The sequence below is a fragment of the Pyrus communis genome, chromosome 15 (assembly GCF_963583255.1).
Source record: "Pyrus communis chromosome 15, drPyrComm1.1, whole genome shotgun sequence".
Lineage (NCBI taxonomy): Eukaryota > Viridiplantae > Streptophyta > Magnoliopsida > Rosales > Rosaceae > Pyrus > Pyrus communis.
The window spans coordinates 9,378,421-9,403,380 of record NC_084817.1 but is presented as its reverse complement, the minus strand read 5'-3'; the positions used below and the strand labels follow the sequence as shown (position 1 = coordinate 9,403,380).

Below are 24,960 nucleotides of genomic sequence, written 5' to 3'. Positions count from 1 at the left end.
AATATTTCATATAAAACACATTCTATGTTTTTTACAGTTACACATTAAATTTTGATATGCGCCATCAAATTCTATGATGATTTATATAATGCCAAGTTTGGAGTAAAATGTGTAATTACTTCATATTTAATTCTAAAACGAACGACAGAGCTAGTTGAAAAGTGATTGAAGATCGAGTTATCTTCCAGGGTTCTACGTGAGAATTTACTTGAGAATCCGGATTTGGCATGATTGCCGGAACCAACGGATGGATGAACCGAAGGGAGGAAAGCCACATGAAACATCTTTTAGAGAGAGAGAGAAGGGGTATGTATAATTATATCTTACCATGAGATAATTATTTAAACTACATACTAATGAAAATCTTTTTGTCAAACAAAAGAGAACAAAAAAACATTTTTATCTTGTATCACACCAAAAAAATGTTAAAAAAAGTAACGTAATTTCACAAAATAAAATTTGGTATTTATTTGTACGTCTTATTGATTTTATCATCTCTAATTAAAAAAAATAAAAAAAAAGTAAACAAAAAAACCAAAACAGAACTAAAACTAAACTAAACAATTTGGCACATACTTTATAAGTGGACATATACTAATTATATTAAAATACAGGTAAGAATTGTAATATTTTTTTTTTTTTTTTTTGTTTTAATCAGAAGGATAGTTGAGTTGGAGTTCAGCAAGCCTCTTTTCTTCAGTTTCGTCTTAAATATCCTGTCGAGTATTAATCCACAGAAAACGAAGAAGAAGAAGAAGAAAGGGTCAAAAGTACCATCTTCTCCCTTTGTTCCTCTTTACTTCTGCTGCACCAGGTAAACCCTAATTCTCCTCTCCAAGTATTCCAATTCCTCCAATTTCAATGAGCGCCACCGCCACTGCGTCTTTATTCAGTTCTTCGAATTTCCGTCCTCGGATTTTACTTCTGCGTATGGTTCATTGAATTTTACTGAATTTCCCCCAAATTTTTCATTCGGCATAAATGTGTAATTAACAAGTTGTTCCAAACTTCCTTGGTTGCTGAGAAAGCTTTTGATTTCAATATGCTTTTATTTTATTCTCAGTTGCTTGCTTCAAGTTTTCATTTTTCAGATTTGTTCCCTTTACAAAACAGAGCATTTGAATTTTGTAATAACAACTGATTGTTTTCGGGTTCAGGTTTATTGGATGCAGCTTCATATATACGGCAGAGAGACAGAGTAACTCATTGTACTGCTTGAATTCAAACTTGTACAATAGTTTTTGGCTTTGAATAAGCATTGTTGTGGTTTAGGTTAAGATCACATTGTTAAACCAACCCGTCTTAAGGGTTGCGGCGGTGTATGATCTTCTGGGTATGTCACTGATTTTTTTAATTTTTAATTTTGTGGTTATTGGCTTTTTGTAAGTGCGCAGTTTTGTTTTTAATTGAGCCATTTCTGTCCATAGGACCATGCCTCGTAAAGTAAACTATGGAATTGATTATGATGACGAGTATGATGCCTATGAAGATTATGATTATGGCTATGATGATGATGATGAGTCCGGAATAGAAAAGAATGGTTAGTTACCTTTTTACTTGAACTTCTCTTCCTTGGTAGTTTTCCGTTGCTCTTAGTTTGCTGCTCTTGATGCAATTTCCATTGGTAGACGACTATTTGAGAATGTATTCAAAATTTCAAATTAGTATTTCATTGACTAGAAAAGTGGGTGAGCAGATCAATGTCACTCTGCATGGTAGTTTAGATGTTTTGAAAGTGATTTTCATTTGCTTCTTTACCTTTTTGGTACAATGTTTATTGGTTTGACAGATCTATTTTGTTGGTTTATTCTTAAAAAAAATATGCAAAGATTTAATTCACTTTCATCTTGAAATATACTTTTGCAATCTAGAAGTAGACGATGTTGGTTTGTCCAATATTTGAGATTCCATATGATTACATACTACCTTGCAGTCTGAAAAATGCTAAGTTTTTCAAATGCCAGTCTCTGAAAAAATCCTTATTGATCACTTTACCTTGTTCTTCTACTAATTACAGCCATCACATATACATCTTGACTGTTATACCCACTGCTCAATTTGTTGCAGTAACAGTTGAAGCAGTTGAATCAAAACGGGAAACTGAAAGGCCTAAGGTCTGGCGTTGTTCCATTTGCACATATGATAATGAAGAGAGTATGTCTGCATGTGACATTTGTGGGGTTCTTCGCAACCCTTTGTCTAAAAGCAATAGTGATAATAAAACAGGTATTAAGTGTATCCTAGACCTTCATGAGCTAATCTGTGAGTTTCTTTTTTTTTTTTTTTTCTTGCGAGTTTTGTGTGACAAGGACACTCCTTTGCCTAATCCCTACTCTCATTTTTCTGTGTTAAAAGATTCTGCATGTATTTGTTTGTTTGGGAAAGGATACTGTGCTTAATCTTATTTTTTTGTTTGACATCACCCTTTGGGTGGATCTCATCTTTTTCAAGAAACGGTTTCTATGTTAGCTTCATTGTCACTGCCTTTTAAAAAACAAAATAAAAGTCTAGTTCATTGCCCTTTTTTAGAGATCTCTTTCATGCAGTTGAAGGCAGATGCAAAGATTCTGGAGCATCCATAATGGCCAAGTCTATTTTTGCATCATTGCTGCACCAGAAGCCAAAACAGGCTGTACTATTTCATCTGCAGAAAGATGATTCTGTGATAGAAGAGGGCAATAACTTCCATAGGCTCTGGGATTTCAAGAGACCTATTCATGAATTCCATAAGACTTTTAATGTTCATAACAAACACCATATTGATATAGGTCTGCACTCTTTTTCCAAAAGATGATTTAGAGTAGAGTTAGAACATCACCATTTCTACAGTTGGGAGATACTTTTTAATCCAAGCATCTACCATCTGTTATTGCTTAAAGAACGCCATTATACATATTTGTGGCATGTATGTTCTGAGTTTTAACTTGCTTGCATTGATGATACAGCTTCTTTCAAGTTTGATGTTCCATCCCCAGATGATGTGGTTTCTAATGGATTGTGGTCCTCCAGAACAGGTTCAAAAGGTATGCTTTTCTTATATTATCAATGTGGTTTTTTTTTTTTTTTTGGTCATAACGTACAGTCCAAAGAGAAAGGTCCCTGTATTGTTATATAGGAACCTATGGAGGGGACTAGAACAAAGCTCTCTTGAAATTTGAGATTTTTGACACTATAATGTACGTAATCCAGACTTACAATATAAGTGATCTAAAAGTCCTTGCCAAAACCTGGACAGAACTTTGCATGGTTTGAATTTGTTTGGGGGTCTTCAACAATGGGTTTCCTTCAGACTCTTAATATTTTTCTTTGGTTGGTATTGGACTGAGAAGAAACCTGGTACTGTAACTGATTGCATGCAATGCTTTCCTAGGGCACTAATTGTCATTCTAATCATCTATTTTTCAGAAAACTACAAGCTCTATTGGTCAGTTTTTTCTAAATGTATTTTTTTATATATAAAATTCTTTGATGATTCTCTAATATGTTTTATTTGCAGCGGGTGTTATTGACTTAAAATCTTCAAAAGCTTCCCTGAATGTGGCTAAGAAGAGTAGTGCAGTCGTACAATCAAGTGCTGAATGGTCAGGTAGCTCATCTACAATGGCACAAACAAAGGAACAAGATAGATTAGATGAGGAAAATGGGTTGGAGAATCAGACAGTTAGTTATCACCACGGAAGTAGTGGCTCTATTACTGTACAAGAAAATGGTAAATTTTCAGACAGTTCATCTGCTTCGCAGCCAACAAGCAGATGTGACAGTGGGGTTCAGAGCACTACTTCTTCTAAAATTAGGGGCAAGCCACAGAGTGTTACTGGTGGCTTGAAAAACATGACTTTGGATGCTCAATCTGGATATTCTAATAATGGTAGTGTTAGAGAATCTCGTTCACAAGCGGACTATAAACCCGAGAAGTGGATGCTTCCTGACCAAGCTGTTGATACACTGACTCAACTGAATCTTGCAATAGTAAGCCCCACTAAATTATGGTCATATAATCCTACTCCTTCTCCTCATCCTACTGCCACTTGATAGGAAATGAAGCTAATTTTTATTTCACTTGTTATTGTAGGTTGGCCATGTTGATTCTGGAAAATCAACACTCTCAGGTAGGTTGCTTCACCTTTTGGGAAGGATATCTCGAAAAGAAATGCACAAATATGAGAAAGAGGCAAAGTTGCAGGTAATCTATTTGCAATTTTGTTTAGTACTTTTGGAACTTGAATCTCATGTTCAACTTGGGTACATGATTTAATCAGGGAAAGGGGTCTTTCGCATATGCTTGGGCATTGGATGAGAGTGCAGAAGAAAGGGAAAGAGGAATAACTATGACAGTGGCTGTTGCATATTTTGATTCCAGAAAATATCATGTTGTTGTGCTTGACTCTCCTGGCCATAAAGATTTTGTTCCAAACATGATATCTGGGGCAACACAAGCTGATGCTGCGATACTTCTCATAGATGCCTCAGTTGGTGCATTCGAAGCTGGTATGGATGGCGGCAAGGGACAGACAAGGGAGCATGCGCAACTTATTAGAAGTTTTGGTGTTGATCAAATTATAGTTGCTGTTAACAAGATGGATATTGTTGAGTACTCCAAGGATCGATTTGATTTGATCAAACAGACACTTGGAACATTTCTCCGTTCCTGTGGTTTCAGAGATTCTTTGGTGTCTTGGATACCATTGAGTGCCATGGAAAATCAGAATTTGGTAGCAGCTCCTTCTGATGTCCGTTTATCGTCTTGGTGAGTGTGCTTGCTTTTCCTCTTTAAAATCACTGCTGATGATGGATACAAGATGAAATGTTGTCTTTATTTGGAATGTAGGTGCGAACTCATTTTTATTTTATACACTAGAATTAGAATTTGGTGTATTAATTAATTAACTAAACTTTATTTATGAAGTTTTTCGTCTACTTGAGTTCATGTTACTTGCCCTCCTCCCTCATCTCCCTTCTCTCATTCTCCTGTTATCTCTCGAACTCCACCTCTCAAAGCAATACTTGTTCTGCATCAAATACTTTTTCACCCTCTTGTAGGATCTTCATTTTTTATTTATGAGAACTTTTCAGATCATTCAGAAGCCGCTAAGGAGAATAACGGGATGGTAACTTGTTCTATATGAGGTCGATGTTTCACTAGGGCCCCATGTAATGCAATCCAAAGTTTATGTTGATAGTAGCTCACCTTAAGAAGTAGACAATTGTAGCATTCTTAATGAAAACTTTTGAGAACTTTTCCATATTGCTCCTGATATTGTGAGTGAAAATAGTCTGAGGTAACCGAATTGCAGGTACCGTGGACCTTACCTGTTGGATGCAATTGATTCCCTCCAACCTCCTACAAGAGAGTTTTCAAAGCCATTGCTGATGCCTATATGTGATGTTATCAAATCTTCCTCACAAGGGCAGGTGTCTGCTTGTGGTAAATTGGAAGCGGGTGCTCTTCGAAGTGGATTTAAGGTATGTTGGAGCCTTGTGGATAGTAATAGAAGTTTTCATTAGTAATCTGACTAAGTCTGTCATTTCTCTTATGGATAGTTCATTGAATTGGTTAAAAATCATAGATATCTCCTCTGAGAATATTCACACACATGTACATACTCACATATAAGTACGCATATGCAAAAATGTTCTTTTATCAAACTGGTCTTCAATCCAAACCATTGATCAGTTCATTGATTGTTTGAAACTTTCATGCGTGGTCTATATTAATAGTCTGAAAAGTGAGATTGCCATACAACATTGACGCATGAACACATGGTTGAAGTTAAGGAAAATCTTGATGTAGTTCAAGATTAAGTGATACATTCACGCAATTGGATTGCATTGGACAGTTTATTGCTCGTTGGGTTTGGTGGGCATGAGCTGTTGAATTGGCTGTCTCTTGTCTCTTTTAATGTTACTTGGAAAACGTTGTGCATATGATAAGATGACAGGCTCTTGCATATAAAGCCAAAGGTTCCTTTGTTTTACCACTCCTGTATCTTTCCTTATACCAATAGCCATAATCGGTGAATTGTGTAGGTTCTGGTGATGCCTTCAGGAGAACCAGGGACTGTACGTGCGTTAGAACGTGACTCTCAGGCTTGTGCAATTGCAAGAGCTGGAGACAATGTGGCTGTTACTCTGCAAGGTATTGATGGAGGTCGTGTGATGGCAGGAGGTGTGCTCTGTCACCCTAGTTTTCCAGTTGCAGTTGCAAAACATTTGGAACTAAAGGTGCTTGTTTTGGATGTTACAACCCCAATTTTAATTGGCTCTCAGGTGTGTATTTCATTTACATGAAAAATTTACTTTTCTTTTTTGTGCCACTGTTTTATGGAAATCAAATATAATGTCTGGAATGAGCAGTTGGAATTCCACATACACCACGCAAAGGAGGCTGCGAGAGTTGTAAAAATATCATCATTGCTTGATCCAAAGACTGGCAAAGTGACAAGAAAAGCTCCTCGCTGTCTTACTGCAAAGCAGAGTGCAGTCGTAGAGGTGAATAAAATCAAAACCATTGCTTCAGTTTCACTTTACAGGTTACTTGCATTGTACTTATGGTACTGACAGTAACATTATTCCGATCCTTTCCTGCCCTCATTTCAGGTAATTCTTCACGCGCCAGTTTGTGTGGAAGAGTTTTCTAATTCTAGAGCTCTGGGGAGGGCATTTTTAAGGGCATTAGGAAGCACTATTGCCGTCGGCGTTGTTACCCGGATTATAGAGGAGCAGAAGTAGTTTGTGCACAGGTATGGTTGTGCTACGAGAATTGGACCGACCCGCAATGGGGTTCCAGGGATTAGGTCAGTTTTTGGTAGCGGTGGATAATTTTGGGGTTTGATAGGAATTGAGGTTTGGTTGTTGTATGTGCATTAAGCAGCCTCAGCTCATAAACTTCATATTCCTATTGGTAATTTTCAAAATTTATTGGTTCTTTCAAAGAATTACGTTCTTTTAACTGCGTTTACCCCTGCATCCGAGGTCATTTCAAATCCTCCAATCCTACCATAATTTTTCTTAACTGCATACATAGAGTACTTGGAGGATTGGTTTCTGCATTTTGGCCTAATTGTTGCTCCTGAATAAAAAGTGAGTATTGATCCTTAAATTTGTCACGGGTGGAGCCTATGGTTCTTTCAGACGTGTCTTGTTAGAACTTTCGATCTTCATTTGATCTTTAAAACGTTTTATTTTGGATGAAAACTTTAACGAAGTTAGCTAAATGAACAATTTTTCACCTCGTGACAAATCTTCTTTGATCAGTGCTCTCGAATTTTTAATCTGACGATCAAACTTCCAATTAAACTAAAATTCAAGGGCTGATGGTTTAAATTTTCTCTTAACTATTTTTGTTTTTCTTAAACTAGAAAATTCTCGCTACTCACGCTATCATCAAATGAAAATTTCAAATACGCAATTATATACAGACAATTTCTGTTTAGGAGAATCCAAATCACACGCAAATTAATTATTAATGTCGATTGACTACCGGTTGTTCCTCCATTAAACATTTTGATTTAATTAATTTTCAAAGTTCTTTATATACATTTTGCTTGCACGAGATGAAATCCATGATACCAAAGGATCTTTTATAAAATTCATCTGATGTCATATTAAATAAAAATAAAAATAAATAATTGAGCAAAATTAAATTAAATTAATGAAAACGACATGGTTTCTTCTTTCACATTCCTTCTTTTAAATTAAATTAAATTAAATTAAATTAAATTAAAATATTAGGTATTGGAATCAGCTACTTGTCGTATTAATTGTATAATCTTCAATTAAACAATGGGACTAAAATCATGAGAATCATTATCAGTTAACACTTGCACGTCTACGTCCTCTAAAGGTAGATATTTATGTATTTAAACACTAAAAGGCCTCTACATGATATGCATTCTTTATTTTGAGATTGTTGGGATATGAACAATTCTCACACAATAACTCAACCGTTGAGACTTGACATGAGTACATCATCATTGTGACTGAACTTTGATTTAAAGAAGTCGTTTAATTCGATGACATTTGTTCGCTTTTACGATGTCTATGCTTTGATACGACATTAGGTGAATAGAAGTTTACACATGTTGTGTGACTTGCATCTCATTGACATATAATGTCACGATAACTGTTGACTCTCATTATGAAACTCTTTCATGCATAGCCTGACCAGAGATTTTTGGGGTCTGAGACGATACCAAAAAATGTGCCCTAACTTCATATAAGAAAATTATTTATTTTCACACGTAAGACATCGATAAAATTATACTTAGAAAAACAGTTCAAACTCAATAATTTAGAAACACAGAAAGACTAATTTATTTTGTATCCAAAGAATGAAACCAAAAAACTCCAATCTTACATGTAGATAGATGATGAGTTTTGTTTTCCATCTGAACTATTAAAATGTTTTTGTATAAATCGTGAGGTGTTTTTCTTATTTACTAACCTTGTCAATATGAGACTCAAAAAATAATGATGTTTTCGAGTCTTTAATTAATATGTATAAGTAATGAATGGTACTAAATTAAACCTTTTGATGGCACGTCATATGATTTGCAAATTTGCTTTAAAATTTTGGTCTACGTATTACTCTTTGTAGAAGATTAGACTTGAGTTCAAACGAATATGTAAAAATAACAACCCACATAGCTACTAGCTAGTAACTAAAAATAAATTAACAACCAAACAAATATTCGTAAAAATTGAAAAGAATAAACACTCATATAGCATTTTGAACGTAGAAAATCTTGATAATTTTAAACAACAAAAACCATTGCTTCTAATTAAACTTCTTGATCATTTAACCAAATTTTATGAATTTATACTCTTATGAAAAGAAATTTGTAAAAATTGGAAAGTAAATAAGCACATATAGTGTTTTGAACCCAAGACCTCTTCATTATTTTAAAATGACAAAACCACAACTTCTACTTATATTTCTTAGTCATTAAACCAAATTTTATAAATTTATACTCTTATGAAAACATATATAAATATATCACTCTAATAATTTTGGTGCCCCAAATTTTTTTAGACTCCTAACGGTCATCCTGCCCACACTAGACTTAGGCTGACCCTGCTTTCGCGTGTCCTACACTATGCACTGAAAATTTGATTTTCCTTTTCCACAATTTAGTCTATATAATACCGCTCGACTTAAAAATAAAAACAAAAAAACAATTATATCCTCCATCTTGTTCACGATTTTTTGGTGTTTATTAGGAAATTGACATTTTAAACATTTTAGTGCCCTTTTTTTACACCAATAAAAAGTCAAAAGAAGGACAAACAAAACAGTAGCTTTTGACTTCAAAGAAAGTGCGAGGAGGCTTGCCTTTCCGGGCATGGAATGCAATGCAAATAGTGAACCGAACCGGGTTCAGTTACCGGTTACCTTACCGCTCACCAAAGTGGGCACAACTCCCTCGCCTCACAAATCACAGTCACATTCTTCACATGCCAACTTTTAGCAATTCAATCCATGTTTTTCGTTTTTTGTTAACTTCACTTGATGGTTGATCAAACATAACGTAATTTTAAAATGAAAAAGAAAAACGACACAAATTCGCGTTGAATTTTAAATTTGTATATAAAAAAGAGAAAACAAGACTTGTTATAAACCACTCAGGACTATAGTTTGGTAATATTTTTTTTCATTTGTAAGTGAAATGTCTTATATTCGAATATCGTGAATAAAGAATTTCATACCAAATTAAGTTGTCCGTTGTGTGACTAACCCGAACTCCTCTTTTCTTTAATATAAAATATATCGGTGTACGCAAACAAAAAAAAAACAAAAAAAGACTGATTATAAATTGCGCTAAAGAAGAACAATCGTATTTTACTAATAATGACGTGGATCGAAAACAATCGCGCAAGTCTCCCTAATTTGAAATTGCGATTGATCGTTTAACTGTCTTAGTGTTTTTTCCACAAGAAAATAACAAATTGTCCAATTAAACAAGAAAATATTTCCAAATGCATATGGAATATACACGTGTAAATACGTGTCAAATCCAAAAATTTCGTTTTCAAACATAGTAACTAATTGAAGGAAAGACAAAATTCCAGGCCAATGGCCTACATAGCCGATCGTGGGGTATAACTTAAAACACAAGAATCGTGCTCAATTAAGCAACGCTATGTCACTCTCACTAAGAACTTAAGAAGCTTGGTCAAAGCAGGAGGCCATAACAGTCATTTTACTCTAAAAGTTCTACGTGTAATTTATCTTTTATATATATATCGAATTTTTATTTTTTCTCAAAAAATAGAAATTAGTTGTAGAATCCACATGATATCGAATTTTAACAATTCGAACCATTTATTTTTTAAGTTACATCTTATAGATCATCCTTGCAAATTATTAGCTAAACAGGAAATATTTGAGGTATCTAATTGGGTTTAAAAAAATTAACAAACACTTTGTTCTCAAATAAACATTGAAACTTTATGTGATAATTAAATAGGCAAATAATATTAGATTGAGTTGAATTTTTGTAAAGGATGATCTATGAATCGAGACTTACAAAATAGACGGTTCAGATTGTTGAAGTTCGATATGAAGTGGAATCACATGAGTCTCGTTTTCTTATTCCTCAATTTTTTTGGTGACAAAAAATTTATGATCACTTATACTTAAATTTGATATCAACGGTAAGATATAAACATTAAAAACATGTTCACTCCACCTTTCATATCAATTTAACAATAAGTGACCATCCACTTAGTATTACGATTTAATGATATTTATTTTCACTCGTAAGTGAGAGGTCTTAAGTTCGATTCTCATCAAAAATGAATTTGAACTATATTATTGCTAACCTATTATGTGGCTAAGTCCATCATTCTCTTTAGTATAGATCTATAGTTTGTAAAAAAATAAAATTTGAAGATAAAAAGAGAGACCCTTCAACCTACTCCTCACAAAACTGACTTCCCCAAACCCGAATCGCGCACACACAAAACATAAACAAAAGAGGGAGACCAAGAAAGAATACTCTCTATGCTCTCATAAACCTCAAGCCTTTCTACAAAAATCAAATAAAATAAAGTTTCTTTCATTTTTAAGCCCCTCCCTGTCTCCTCCTCTTTGGCCTCAATCTCCACTTCGAGTTCTCCCCCATTTTTCATTCGAAGATTCTCATATATTAGGTGAGACCCAGGTTCCCAGTTCTCTCTCTCAATTTCTTTTGGGTTTCTTTTTTCCCTTTCTGATTGATGCTTTGGTTGTGAATCATGGATTGATTTATTGGTTTTTGTTGATTTTCTGGATACTCATTAGAGTAAAGTTTTCATCTTTTAACTTTTCACCGATGATTTTGCTGCCTTGGGTCGTTTTGTTGGATCATTTCTCAGTTCACTGAATAACCCATGTTTTGGTTTGATCAGTTTTTGTGATTAGTTATTGATTCTGATTCATATTTTCTCAGAACAACTGTGATTCTTTGTTGTTTATGCTTGCTGGGTTAATCAATTTGTTTAATTTGAAAGATTTGCGATTGATTAATTTGTTTTAATATTTATTTTTTCAGCTTAATTGATGTTTTCAAATTGATATAATTACTTGGGTTTGCTTGTTCTAGTGTATAAAGATAATGTGTTGTTGAATTTGATGGGATAGTATATTATTGGTTAAGTAGGCCGAAGAAACTGCTTGTTGAAATTGATTTTCCTGTGATGGCTGTTTGCTTCTGTTGACTTTTCTTATCGGTTGTTCTAATCAACATTCAACCTGGAGATTGGTGACAAGCATACAACATAATTTATTGGGTACTGAAACCAACTCAGAAGAAGGAAACAAAACGAATTGAGATTATATATGTATTGTGTTCTATGTTGATTGGTTACTCTGCTTAGCTAAATCCATACAGTTGACCTGGCTTCTTTCGGTTCGGAAGAAAAAATGTCTTACTGAACATGCTTTAATTTTCCTGGTGATCATGCTGCACATTTAGATCATAAAAAAGGGGTAATATGCTAATTTAACAGAAGTTCTGTGATGGGTTGTGCTAGTTTCGGTACCTTGTTTCAAAAAGCAGTGTTATTTGGCTCATCGCAACTCATCTTTGTTAGAATAATGTCTACAAAAACCTATCCTTCTCGTAACCCTCCCCCCCTCTTTTGTTCAATATATATCATTTACAGGGTTCCTCTAATATGCTTTAATAGCTATAGTCATTGGTAATATTGTTTTTAATTCTAGGTTATTGAAGTTTTTTTTTCCGAAGAGTATAGAATATGGTGAACAATTTTGCATTTCTTCATCTCCGAGCTTTTCTGTACACTATTCATCATACTTACTGTGATCATTTGCTATGCAGAGTCTCATGTAGGATGCTATCATATTTGATCAGTGGCTATTAACCTGGAAGATTGGTTTACCTATGCTCAGAGTTTCTATTGTTAAAGTGGTAATTCTGATCTGATTGTACGGTGCATGCCATGTGCTTGTGTTAATTCTAAGTAATATACCCCACCATGGCCTTTGAAGCTTCTAATCAAAGAGAGCTTCAACCCAGTTCATTCAGTTTGGATGATATTGAGTTAAATATAAACTGGGAAGATGTAACTTGTCCTATATGTTTGGATTTCCCCCACAATGGTGTACTCCTTCAGTGCTCATCTTATGAGAAAGGGTGCCGTCCTTTTGTTTGTGACACAAACCACCTACACTCCAATTGTTTAGACCGCTTCAAGAGTGCATATGGTATGTCATCTCCTACAAAATCTGTTGTGAGTCCTGCAGAAAATACTGAGCCAAAGGCATCAGAAGACGATTGCAAGCCTACTTGTCCCTTGTGTAGGGGGGAAGTTACTGGGTGGGTTGTTGTTGACAAGGCTCGTGTACATCTGGATGTGAAAAAGCGTTTTTGTGAGGAGCATCATTGTAAATTTATGGGTTCGTATTTGGAATTACAAAAACATGCTCAGCTGGAGCACCCTCATTCTCGTCCTTCAAAGATTGATCCTGCTCGGCTGCTTGATTGGGAAAATTTCCAGCAGTCCTCTGAGATCATAGATGTTTTGAGCACTATACATTCAGAAGTCCCTCGCGGGGTGGTTTTAGGAGATTATGTGATTGAATATGGTGACGATGAGACTGGAGATGAGTTTGAGGACTTCCATGGGGATGAACGCAACTGGTGGACCTCCTGCATCTTATATCAGGTTTTTGATAACTTGAGGAATTCTAGAAACAGAAGAAGGTCAAGAGTTGCTGACACAAGAAGAGGAAATCGCCGAGCAAGTTATGATAATTCAAATTCTGATGAAGGTTCTGTGACATCTGTTGAATTCCCTGAGTATAATGAGACCGATGATGAGTTTATGAGTACAAGTGGCTCCTCCAGAGGTGGCTCGAGTCATCGCAGGTCTGCAATGTTCCTTATTCAATTTTTGTGTGGGATTTCTTTAGATTTCAACTTCATTGATTCATAGAATGGTATCTTTCTGTTACGAGTGTGTTTGTACATCATTTGTTTTTTAAAATAAAAATGGAATCCGTAACTCATCCTGTTATGCTCTATATCATTGAACAATCAACATTCTTGCATGGATAGGAAGTCATGACTATTACGCTACTGCAAGAAATCTAGTGCACCATCTTACTGAAATTCCCTTAAAAAAATGCACCATTTGATTCATTTTCTTGTTGGACTGATTGTGCCAGTAGAGGAATCTCTTTAAGTGGGGCTTGGAGAGCTCAGTACTGGCACATGAGCATTACGGCTCTTGTTTAACTTTCGTAAAAGATTGTAGAATTCATTTGTTTCTTGTCTCTACCTAACATTTATGCACGTTTCCTCTTTTATTTGCAGTTATCGTAGACGTCGTTCTCGCTTCTATGACAATTAGGTATGCTCTATTCATTGATCACCTGCATACACATTCGTTCATTCTTAAGTTTCCATTGAATAGAAAGTTCTTTAATAAATTAATCTGGGCCTTAATAACTATATATTCTAATATAAAAAAAAAAAAAAAAAAAGACGGGACTCATTTTCTACGCGGCGTTAGGTTTTGTAGCCCTCTCAAGTTCTCGTATTTCATACATTAAGCCGAACTTACAGTACGTCTATTGATTTCATACGACGTGTATTATATCCTTTGGCAGGGCTCAAGTAGAATAGAAGAAGTGAAGGAAAGAAAGAAGGAGATCCATCGGAAGACGCCAAAGTGGAAAGGCACTGGGATGCTTGCTGTGGATCTCATCTTCTTCAGTGGTTTTCACATGTAAAAGAAGCTTACATCTGGATTGTAAATTGCTGAAATTTGATATGAACTTATGAGATGTGCTAATTGGTCATTTTACATGACAAATCCATTGCCTCCTTTGTTACTTAAATGTTTAGCCTTAATTTGCTTCAAATCTTATAAATTTCTCAAAATTCGGGTCAAGCATGAGATTAGCATGGTTTCTTCTAGTTAAAGTTTGCTATATATGCACATTCCGAAAATAACCTTTATCCTTCTGCAACCAAATGCTGAAGGTGATCATTCATTCTAATTGCCCATTACAATTTCCGTTGTTTCTTTTTATATATATTCCTTTCTCTCCTCCTCCTTTGTGTCTATGTCTGAAAGGAAGAGCATCTCTCGTTAAAGCATATCCAGTTCAAATCCAAAAAAAAAAAAAATTCTATCTTTGCATGGCATTTCTTAAGACATTTGTTGGTGTTAATTGTGTAATAATTATGCAGTTAGCGTCTGGAATCGACATCCGTTCTTAAGAGGAAGCGCGTTGAGAAAATCTCATTTCAATTTTTTTTGTCTCGAATTGGCAACCTATCAAAATGTTGCATTAACGCACGTGCAACAGTCCTTGCTCGAGAGTGTTTTTGCTTATCGCTATAACTCTGGTGTATGCTTACTATACGTCTAATTATCTACAATGTGTTTTTTCACCTAATTATTTTTAACTTTCACATTAAAAGTTACTTTTTCAATTTTGAAAAATATTAATCAAGGTTATGCGAAATGATACGTAGCAGATAATTAGGTATATGATGAGCATTTATGGTGTTCAAGCAAAAATGCCCCCGTCCTGCACTCCTAAGGTACTCATTTTGACGACATGTAAGGACCAAATGCATATTAGTCACAAGATTATATTAGTTGATAGGTCTAAAAGCTTAAAAAACTTGACAGCTTAATAAAGCCAAACCATCTTAAAATACATAAACCACTAGAAAACTCATATCTTGTTTTGCTTTATTAAGTTGTCAAATATTTTAAGCATATGAATCTATACTAATATAATTTCGTGGCTAATATGCATTTTGATCAAACCCCGACGCCGTGGGCCTTTTCCCTCTGAAAGCCGGCGAAAAAAGTGATTACTTGTATTGCATGATGGTAAAAATTGTAGTTCATACAAACGAAATACTGCCACTTGCTATGAATGCTCAAACTGGTTTTAAAATACAAAAGATACAACTTAATAGATGTTTACTGGTAGAAAAACTCTCAGAAAAATAGAAAAATACATCAAAAACTTCAGGCTCTCAACACTCATCATTCAGCTCCAGATATCGCAGGTGTTGAGACTAATATGTGCAATTCTTGGGCAGGTTCCGGATGACGTTGCTTTTCATTCCCATCTTACTCCGCATAGCCTCCACTCCCGATCTTCTCATTTCCTTCAGTACCTTCATCCTGACCATTCGTTCTTTTGACTGCACCGTTGCCAATCCCATGCTTCGGTACCTGAAAATTAGAACACAACTTATGTTATCAAATGATTTGTTCTAACCTAGCGTTTAGGGTTTATGCTGAATATGGGGGAATTATTTTGTCAAAACCAGAGCAGACTCAGCATATGGGATTAGAAACCCACCTTGAGGCTAATGCAGCTGTAATGGCGACACCATTAGCAGGTGATGGACGCAGCTTCTGGCGATAATAGCGCAAGTATTCCCTGGAACCAAGTGTTTTGGATGATATACCATCATCAGATCTTCTAGTAATAATGAGCTCAGAGCCAACACTCCCAAGTTCTACGCTGTTAGCCATATCACCGGATACTACGAGTTGTTTGCCAGCCTCATCCACATAACTAAAAACCAAGACAGAAGCAATTCAGCCAAGATATACCAACATATATAAAGAAGGAAAGGAATACTTGGAACACTTTGACATAATTAAACAGCCATCAACAGAATTAAATAAATTGGATAGGACAGGACAAAAACCTGCTGCTATAATCATAGAACTCTTCCAACTCAGCTTCTTCTTCATCGTCACCATCACCGTAGTGTACCTTGCAGTGGCTTTTTGCCACCATATGCTTCCTAACTGCTTCCAAACTATTAAAAGGATGGCGGCTATCATTGCAGTACAGACACATGAAATCCCTTTTAACCTGAAAAGTAAGGACATGAAGAGTCATCCAATTTATGAGGAGAAATCCAAAACGGGAACAAGTTTCTACAGGAAAAGAATGTACACATTTCAGTACCTTGAGACCAAGATAAGTAAGGAGGCCTTTTGGATCCTTTAAATACTCGATATCAGGAATGAAGAATCCATGTTGTTTGTGCATGTGAACCATGCAGCTCTCTATGGTGTCGTGATCATGATCGCACATAAAGCAACAAGTTGGATCCAACTCCTCAAAGTCGTCATCTTCATCCATATCCTCTTCAGATGCATGCTCATCCACAATCATATCAGTCAAAGATTTTGCCAAGTCTTCGTCAGGATCAAACTCCACCCACTCATCTTCACTTTCATCAGTTTCCTCATCATTTGCCTCTCTTTTCGGGGGAGCTTTGTTAACAACACGACTCGGAAGTGGCCTAATTATTGGCTTCTCGTCCTGTTCACTGGCCCCTTGAGAGGCCCGCAGAATGTGACTTCGTGACTTGAGGTGCTCAGCATGAGCCTTAGAACTTCTATACCCTTTGCCACAAAGACCACAACTGTAGAGCATTGGGGTTTCACTCAAACTGTTTTTCTCCTGAGCAAGTGCAGCTTGTCTCGCTATAAATAACGCTTCTGTCACTCCAGGAACCCCAGCTACCTGATTGTTTTCAAGAAAATTTCATAATTTATTAAAATTCATCAAAACACGTCTGTCACTGAATAAGCCGGTAAACTGTAAACTACAAAGGAACGATAGCACGCCACAACATATCAAACGAAAGCATTTCATCAAACGAGCATTAACAAGACAACATAATGCATAGCCAATTAAAAAATAACTCAATAGAAACTCAAAATACATGAATATTGCTACAAGCTTAGTGGAAAGAACCGAGACCAAGAAATGATTAATTATGCAGAATCTACCGTCCTCTGGTAGACACATGAGACTCAAAATCTCGTGCTAAAGAGCCTGGAGGTTCGAGTCCTCTTCAGTTTAAGTAGTTGAATGGGAGGATCACTATGACTATAGCCCTTGGTAAATTTACCAAAGATGAAAATGATTTATTTGATATTATAGATAACTGGTTAGGCATCCTCCGGATAATTCAAATCAAAGCAATTGGATGTCCGACTTGGGGCAATTGTCACTGCTTATGGACCTGAACCTGGGTGATCTAAAAACACGAAAAAACTTTAACCAAAATTATAATTAATACGACTAATCGCATTAGTTTCAGCCCCTTTGTTGACCATAATTCATGAACCCAGTTACCATAGAGAACATATATGAATAGCTTTATGTGCAGAATTTATAGCCGGACAATTAAAGAATAGAGTTTCATTTAGCAAAGCAATGAAAAAAGCTATTGAATTAACTGAACAGGCAGGTACAAAAGGGATTCAAGTACAAATTGCAGGGCGTATCGACGGAAAAGAAATTGCACGTGTTGAATGGATCCGAGAAGGTAGTGTTCCTCTACAAACCATTCGAGCCAAAATTGATTATTGTTCCTATGCAGTTCAAACAATCTATGGGGAAATAGTGAAAATTTAAAGACAGGCAGCTCAGTTTCATCAGAAAACCAAACAAACATCCAAAAAGCATCAGCAGGACTAAAATTTAATCAGCAATCAAAGTATTCAAACATCTGTTTGGAATCAAAGCCAAACAAACAAAAACACATGAACTTTATATTCATCCCAGAAGAATGGAATTCGTTTTCTTATCCAGCGTTTGGGAAATTCCAATCTTTCGATTTTCCCACATCAAAAAAGCAATAAATCGAATGAAAAAACATCAAAGCAAAACCCTAGAAATAAAATTGTCAGGTGAGGAGAAAAAGATCGGGGACCTTGCGCTTGAGATTGTAGCGGTGCCATTCGGACTTGTAATGGAGCTTCTGCTCCGAGTCGTCCAGAAACTCCTTGTTGCAAGAGTTGCATGTTAGCCCTGACATTCTCTCTCTTTCTCTCTCAGTGGTTTGCGATACAACGGAGGAGGAAGGAGGCGGCGGGTGGGTTTTATGGGGTCAAAGAAAATCGTGCGACGGCTCGCAGTCGGTGACAATTGAAACGGTGTATGAAAGAGGAGCGTCGTCCACCAGGTGTTTGATGGCGCAAGCACAAGCCTCAGCATCAGGAAAGCTTTTCCCAATCCTCATGGGCCTGAGTTTTGGTCCATTGGTCATATTTGGGCTCATGTGTTTGAGGCCCAATACCTTAAACCCAATAAATATTCGTTTTCCTCTTTACATATATGGAGATTAAATATTCGAACTTGAGATATTGTTCAATATTGAAATGGAAATATCACTGTGCTAATGTGTAAGATTCCACATCGTCTGGGGAAGAGGAGGTGATGTGTCTTATATGTAAATGCTCACCTCCCTATAGTAAGACGCGTTTTGGGTGGAAACCCAAAAATAAATATGTGAAGGCATGGCTCAAAACGAAAAATATCTTACTGTACGGACTGAGATATAACATAATGACTAGTTTGTAACTGAAACGTCGAAAAAAAGAGAAAAATGAAAAACATACGACAGCCACTAGCAGCCCGACACCGTAAAGCAGAACCCTAAGTTGCACCCTAATTTCGCCTCACAGCTTCCTTTCTCTCTTTTGCCTTCCTCTCTGGTATACTCCTTTCTCCCTCTCTCACTTATCTATTTTTTTAATCTTTTGTGTAAATTTTTCGTTCTGGAAAAAAATTTGATGTCCTTAACTTGAAATTTTTGTTTGCTAAGTAGGAGATGGATCAATTTTAAATTTGAATTCAATCTGGAAAACACTTTGATAATGGTTTGTTAAATCTGTAAATAATGGTTTGTGGTTTTGATAATGGTTAAGGACATCGATCTGGGAAACACTAATTTGTTAAATCTGAAAAACAAAGTGTTTTCTTTTGTGTAAATTTAAATTCAATCTAGAAAACAGATTGTTAAATCTAGAAAAATACTTTGATAGTTGTTAAGAAAAACATTATCAAAAGATATGCGAGAATGAGAAGAAACAAAAAGGAGGGACGACAATATATATGGTTGTCGTGTTGGAGCCTGAGATTGATTATGGAGGGAGTTTGGGAGATTGTTGGACTGTCTCACAGGGTGGGCGATGGTTTTTTTTCTCTATTTTTCTTTTATTTTTTAAAGTGATAGGTTTGATTAAGTCCAATTGTGTAAGCACTGAACACATGACAAATTTTCAATGGAAGTACTACAAGCTAATGTGGTAATACTGTACTACCTAATAATTTCTCATATTTGAGAAGATGGCATAAATATTAAATGACAATGACGCCGAAAAAAATTTAATTTATCTGACAACTATCATCTTTGAGATCGAACATAGATTATGTTTAATGAAGATTAATTCATTCCCAAATGGGGTAAAGATCTTGAAACGACATTTGGACATTACTCTCTTCTAAAAGTTGATGGATTGGTACTGTTTATTAACAGTGCACTTCCCGTTTCGCCCTTTGTTTTCTTCACGTTTTAGACTTTTTTTTTCAAGTTGTATAGCGACTTGCCTGTTTTGCCATTTTCTCAATTTTGTTCTCGCCTCTTCCTTCTGTGAGAAATATGTTTTTTGTTGTTTTTGGTTTAGCTTCCGCCACGTGTCGATCATCCCTCACCTTTGCCTTCTCAGCTTTCCATTCTTCTTTCTCGTTCTCTCCCGCTATTTTCTTTTGTTTTGGAGTTCTGGGTTTTATCCCGTTTGTGTTTTTGCTACTTTCAAATCTGAGTTTCTAAGTTTTGTTCTCTTTTTTGTTCTGCTTTTTGTCTTTGTATTTGTTTTACTTTTGAGCTTCTATTTTTCCCTGCAACTATGATGTTGTTAGTCTGTCGTGTGTGATGTTATTTCGTTTTGAGCATCGAATTTTAATTGCTTTTTTTTTTTTTTTTGTTTTTTTTTTTTTTTTTGTGCTTTTGTGTTCAGCATTTCACAGGTTCTCTCTTGAGGATATGCACTTGGAGTTCTTACTGTCTTTGTTAGGTAACGGGTTTTTAGACTTTTTACATTTTATGGAGTTATTTGAGTGCTATGTTTAGTTGTTTTAATTATTTCAGATCATATGTTTCGGTGTTCAGTTGGATGTATTTATTTATTTATTTATTTTTGCTGGTTGGTTTTGCCTCTGTTAAGAAACTATGCTATGGTGATAGTGTGTTTTGTTCTTTCAATTAGTTTTTACGTTATTTTTGTGTAGATTGGTCTGGTTTTCATGTTAAACTCGCAATTTTTATTTCATTGAAATGCAAATGTTCCTGTTTGTTATTGCTCTTGATCTTTCACTTTTTTTTTCAAATTAGTTGATTTGTTGTTCTTATATGGTATACATATTTGGGTTTAGATATGTAATTGTATACAATGGGTGTACCTTCATGAAAATATGGCTATTTTTATTGTCGTGGTGGAAGATTTTGGCAACTACGAAAATAGCAATTGGAAGAAGGGTTTGTTTATAGATAATCACTTACCATCACTGGTTTGTCAGGAATAATAGTTATGTTTGTAACTAAGTAATCAAAAGAATTAATTTGATAGTTGTTGTGAATGATAATACATATTGGTAACTATTTATGACTATTGGACCAACATCTCAATTTAAGAGTGTATATTAAGATTTTCCTGCTGCAATTTAACAGATTTAATAGTTACATCATTCAATGAATGGCTCTTCAGTGTATATTTTAAAATCACCATCACTAATCTAGAGCTACTTCCATATTGATTCACTATCACTAATGAGGTTTCTTTGGCCTCAAAAGAAATCATGATTAACTGTTCACTAATCTGCTGCTTTATTCTGATCGACTCTTTAGAATAGGTAGCACTTGCTTCTTCTTTTTTTTTTTTTTTTTTGTGTGCGCGCGCCCGCGCATGCGTATAAAAGATTAATTACATCAATGATAACTATTATGATTGAGGATCAATATGTTGTAAAGATACCTCAATTTGTTTGGTTTTAACGTAAAAAATATGCTTTGTAAGTGAGGCTTTAATTTATTCTACACCTGATAAATTGGTGATTGTTCTTTGTTTGCTTTTTTTTTTTCTTCCTAATTTAGTTGTTTTCTTTGATCTTTGCTTTTTAGAAAATTGGTAGATTTCCTATTACTGTATACCACACCAATTTTTATGTTTATTATGCGGCTGTGTTGTTGTAGTACATAAGCCATGTGAGGCATAATCTAAAATTTTAAAGTCTTGGGATAAAACTAGAGACAAGTAATTGTGTTTGGTTTATTCGCATGTATTATGGTTTGATCCAATTTATGACTGAATGTGTAGCTATATTGCTGTTGTGGTTTAATTGAGTCTAATTTAGCTTAATAGGGATCCCTAATTGTCTTTTGCTTCTTTGTATTAACTCATAGTTTAGTTTATCCTATGGTTGATAAATCAATTATGGTTTACATTTCACTAGGTTGGTAATATTTTCATTTGTTGGTGTTGTTGATCTTTTTTTTTTTTTTTTTTTTTTTTTCCAAACTGTTTAGCTTGGTATTGTTATATTGCATGCAGATTTTTTAGTTCAGTCTCTAACTATATTACTGTGGTGCTTAAATTTGGTGTAGTGTTGAGATCAAACTAGCGACAGCTAATTATCATTGTTTCATCAGATGCAGTCATGAATTAGTTTAGCTTATGAGTCATCAATTTTTAATTATAATTTGTTTGTTAGTTTACCTGGATCAAAGCTGATGGGAATTAGTATTCTTTGATGATTCGTTCATAAAATGTGAAACTACTTCTTATCTTAGTTTTAATGACATGAATGAATTCCGCTTCATAATTAAATATTGTTGTTATTTGGTTATAGGAAAAACTAACAAGTCTTTTCTACATCTCTTTGGTTCTGTCGTATGAATATGTTGCTGTAGTCGTATAATGTCATAAATTATTACGTGCTCTCATCAAATTAGACATATATGGTTCCCTTTTGCTTTTTTGCACACAGTAGTAGTTTACCTTACTCTATGACTAATAAATTCCTTTGTCGCTGGATATTCCAGTTGTGAGTGCAAACTTTATAAGTTTTTGACAAGTATTTTGATATGATGATTTTCAAGTTTTTCTTTCTCATAGTGTTTTAATTGTAATATTACGTTTGCATCCATATTTTTCATTTTGTTAGCTACGTTATGGTGTTCTAGACAGGCCTATTTAATCTTGAATATTTCTTGGATGAAAATGATGTCAGGACTTAATGAAATTTGATAGGATCCAGAGACAATAAACTTTTACTTTAATGCTATTAATAAAAAAAGAGGAACAACTGATTTTATAACTGTGTGTGTTTTTGTTTTACCATCATTATTTCATAGTTGTTCCAACTCCACTTAACCAATTGGTGGCATATAAAAAGGTTGTCAAAATTAAAGTGCGTGTTTGTAGAATATGGAAACCAAAATATCCATGCATGGGCGATAAATATACAGCCTTACATTGTATATTGGTTGATGAAAAGGTTAGTGATCATTTTTTCGTAAAATTAGTTTCTAAACTTTTGATCTTCTGTGTTAAGGATGAGTTATTTGTTTTAATGCACATGACATGGTTTTTATACTCTATGTAGTAAAGGTTGTATACAATTTATCTCTAAACTCTTTATTCTTCAATTTTATGTTGTCAAATGATACATTCATTTTTGAGTTTACTCTGTGTAATGCACAGTTTTTTTTACACGTATCTATCTCCTTTAAATTGTTAGTTACACCTGTTAATTTACAGTTGCTATTTACCATCCATGTTGTTGTTCAGTATCTGTCATTTGTACCTATTTCCATGTTATTTCAACCATAAAAGTTAGGGCCATTTACTTATACACAGTGCTTTGAATGTTTTTATTTCTTATATTTTGATCTCTTTAATTGTCAAGCAACAAGCCATCGAAGTGTCTTCTGATGAAATGGACCGTGAAATAATAGTTCCAAAGATTGAAGCGGGTGCTTGTTATGAAATTATGAATTTTCGTACAAACAAGACAATAGCTCAGTGCAGAGTTGTTTTGCACGACACCCGCATCATGTTGACTTCCAAGACAGTTTTTAAGAAATTGACAAGTGCCTTTCCGCCTATTCCACGACATAGGTTTTTCTTACAAGATTATAATAGATTGTATCCTCCGTTAAACAAGCTTGACATCTTGACATGTAATAATACACATAACTAAGCATATTAATATCTATTGGTGCTTATTTTATTCAACGTTTTGCTATGAACTTATCAATTTCTTTTTTTTTTTTTTTTTTTTTAATTTGAAGATGTTATTGGCCACCTGATTGCAGTCTAGGCTTTATAAGCAATACATATCAATCAGAGAATTGATCACAAATGTGATTTGATCATACAAAATATCAGGTCATTTCGTATCCATAATAAAATTTAAAATTATTGTGTCTCAATTCCATATGAGTTGTCTAATACTCATATTCTTCTCTTAAAAAGTTTGAACGATTATAAATAAATAAATTAAGATTTTCATGACTCTTCAAATTTTTATTATTTTTTTGGCTTTTCTTCTATTACAGGAATGAAGAGACTAAGATTACACTATGGTCAGATGTTGCGCATAGCTTGTCTGCTCTTTCATTAGAACAGCTACCCAAGCCAATAATTGTTGTTTTTACAAGCTTGAGAATAAAAATCTATTTATTATTTTCTACTTTCTTTGAAATCTGTTTAGCTATTGAATTAACTTTCGTTCTGTTTCTCTGTGCTTGCAAAACGATGTCGTATGATTTTATTTTATGTTTGTTGATGCACAAAATCGGCGGGGATTTTGGTACAACAGAAAGTGTCAAGTTTGTGACATTCGCTAGATTGCTCTGGTTATTAGTGTGGATAAATATGTAAATGAATAAAGACAGGGAAGCAAACAACACAAGATGTACGTGGTTCAGCCAGATTGGCTACGTCGACGAAGTAGAGGAGTTCTCATTAGTTGTGAAGGGTTTACACAAATACATAGGTTCAAGCTCTCTTCTAGTGAGTTCTAGTGAATAGTTTAGTACCAATGACATTAGGGATTATTGTGGGAGAATGATCATTTTTTATAGAAGAGAGTTTCTAGCTTTGTTTTGACGTTGACACGTGTTGTGTTGTGAATAACCTCTAATATCGACACGTGTTGCGCTGTGATTGGCCTTTGATACCAACACGTGTCGCGTTGTGATTGGCCTCATGGTTGGAGGAATAGTCTTGTGGGTCCTTGACGGTATACTGTTGACCGGTGCTCAGTAGTTTCGGGATTGGTCAAGTATGATACAAACAGTGCTCCCCTAAGTTCCCGAGTGAGGGAAGCTCCTCGGTTGGGGACTTGCAAGATCTAAGCCATTGAGTAATCACGAAATTTCCAAGTACCGAAGTGTGGTGTCGCCTTCACTTGCATTTTCTGTCCTGTAAGTAGATGTGACATCTTCTCTTGGAAGTACTTTTTCTTCATCTAGGAGTGATATCTTTAGTTGGTGTTGACGCACAAGGTAATGTATCATTTTCATTTGAAGCTTATTTGTAGTTTTGAGTTTGGTCAAGTGCGATACAAACCATATAGTAGGAGTCCCCCAAGTCTCTGAGCGAGGAGAT

General features: G+C 35.0%; 3 protein-coding genes across 6 annotated transcripts; 2 read left to right on the top strand and 1 right to left on the bottom strand.

Annotated features, from left to right (window-relative positions):
• Positions 1-650: 650 nt before the first annotated feature.
• LOC137717717 (uncharacterized) lies at positions 651-6,935 on the top strand. Of its 4 annotated transcripts, XM_068457169.1 has the most exons (14): positions 651-814; positions 1,158-1,198; positions 1,273-1,333; positions 1,428-1,540; positions 2,068-2,226; positions 2,547-2,768; positions 2,946-3,023; positions 3,497-3,969; positions 4,073-4,183; positions 4,260-4,747; positions 5,295-5,463; positions 6,028-6,267; positions 6,355-6,489; positions 6,598-6,935. In XM_068457169.1, the coding sequence occupies exons 4-14, from the start codon at positions 1,432-1,434 to the stop codon at positions 6,727-6,729; spliced, it is 2,316 nt and encodes a 771-aa protein (XP_068313270.1). In that variant the 5' UTR covers positions 651-814; positions 1,158-1,198; positions 1,273-1,333; positions 1,428-1,431; the 3' UTR covers positions 6,730-6,935. The 4 variants fall into 4 exon arrangements, with proteins under 4 accessions (XP_068313270.1, XP_068313269.1, XP_068313268.1 ...); XM_068457168.1 differs by lacking the exon at positions 1,273-1,333 and having other exon boundaries at positions 1,158-1,208; XM_068457167.1 differs by having other exon boundaries at positions 1,158-1,333.
• Positions 6,936-10,942: 4,007 nt separating this feature from the next.
• Positions 10,943-14,446, top strand: LOC137718309 (uncharacterized). Its single transcript, XM_068457831.1, has 4 exons — positions 10,943-11,151; positions 12,321-13,370; positions 13,818-13,854; positions 14,114-14,446. Exons 2-3 carry the CDS (start codon positions 12,478-12,480, stop codon positions 13,852-13,854), a joined length of 930 nt encoding a protein of 309 aa, XP_068313932.1. The 5' UTR covers positions 10,943-11,151; positions 12,321-12,477; the 3' UTR covers positions 14,114-14,446.
• An 878-nt stretch (positions 14,447-15,324) lies between these two features.
• On the bottom strand, positions 15,325-18,473 carry LOC137717964 (cytoplasmic 60S subunit biogenesis factor REI1 homolog 2-like). The gene is made up of 5 exons (XM_068457486.1): positions 18,219-18,473; positions 16,457-17,020; positions 16,191-16,360; positions 15,836-16,054; positions 15,325-15,705 (listed from the first exon to the last, which is right to left on the bottom strand). Exons 1-5 carry the CDS (start codon positions 18,321-18,323, stop codon positions 15,546-15,548), a joined length of 1,218 nt encoding a protein of 405 aa, XP_068313587.1. The 5' UTR covers positions 18,324-18,473; the 3' UTR covers positions 15,325-15,545.
• Between the last annotated feature and the right edge of the window lie 6,487 nt (positions 18,474-24,960).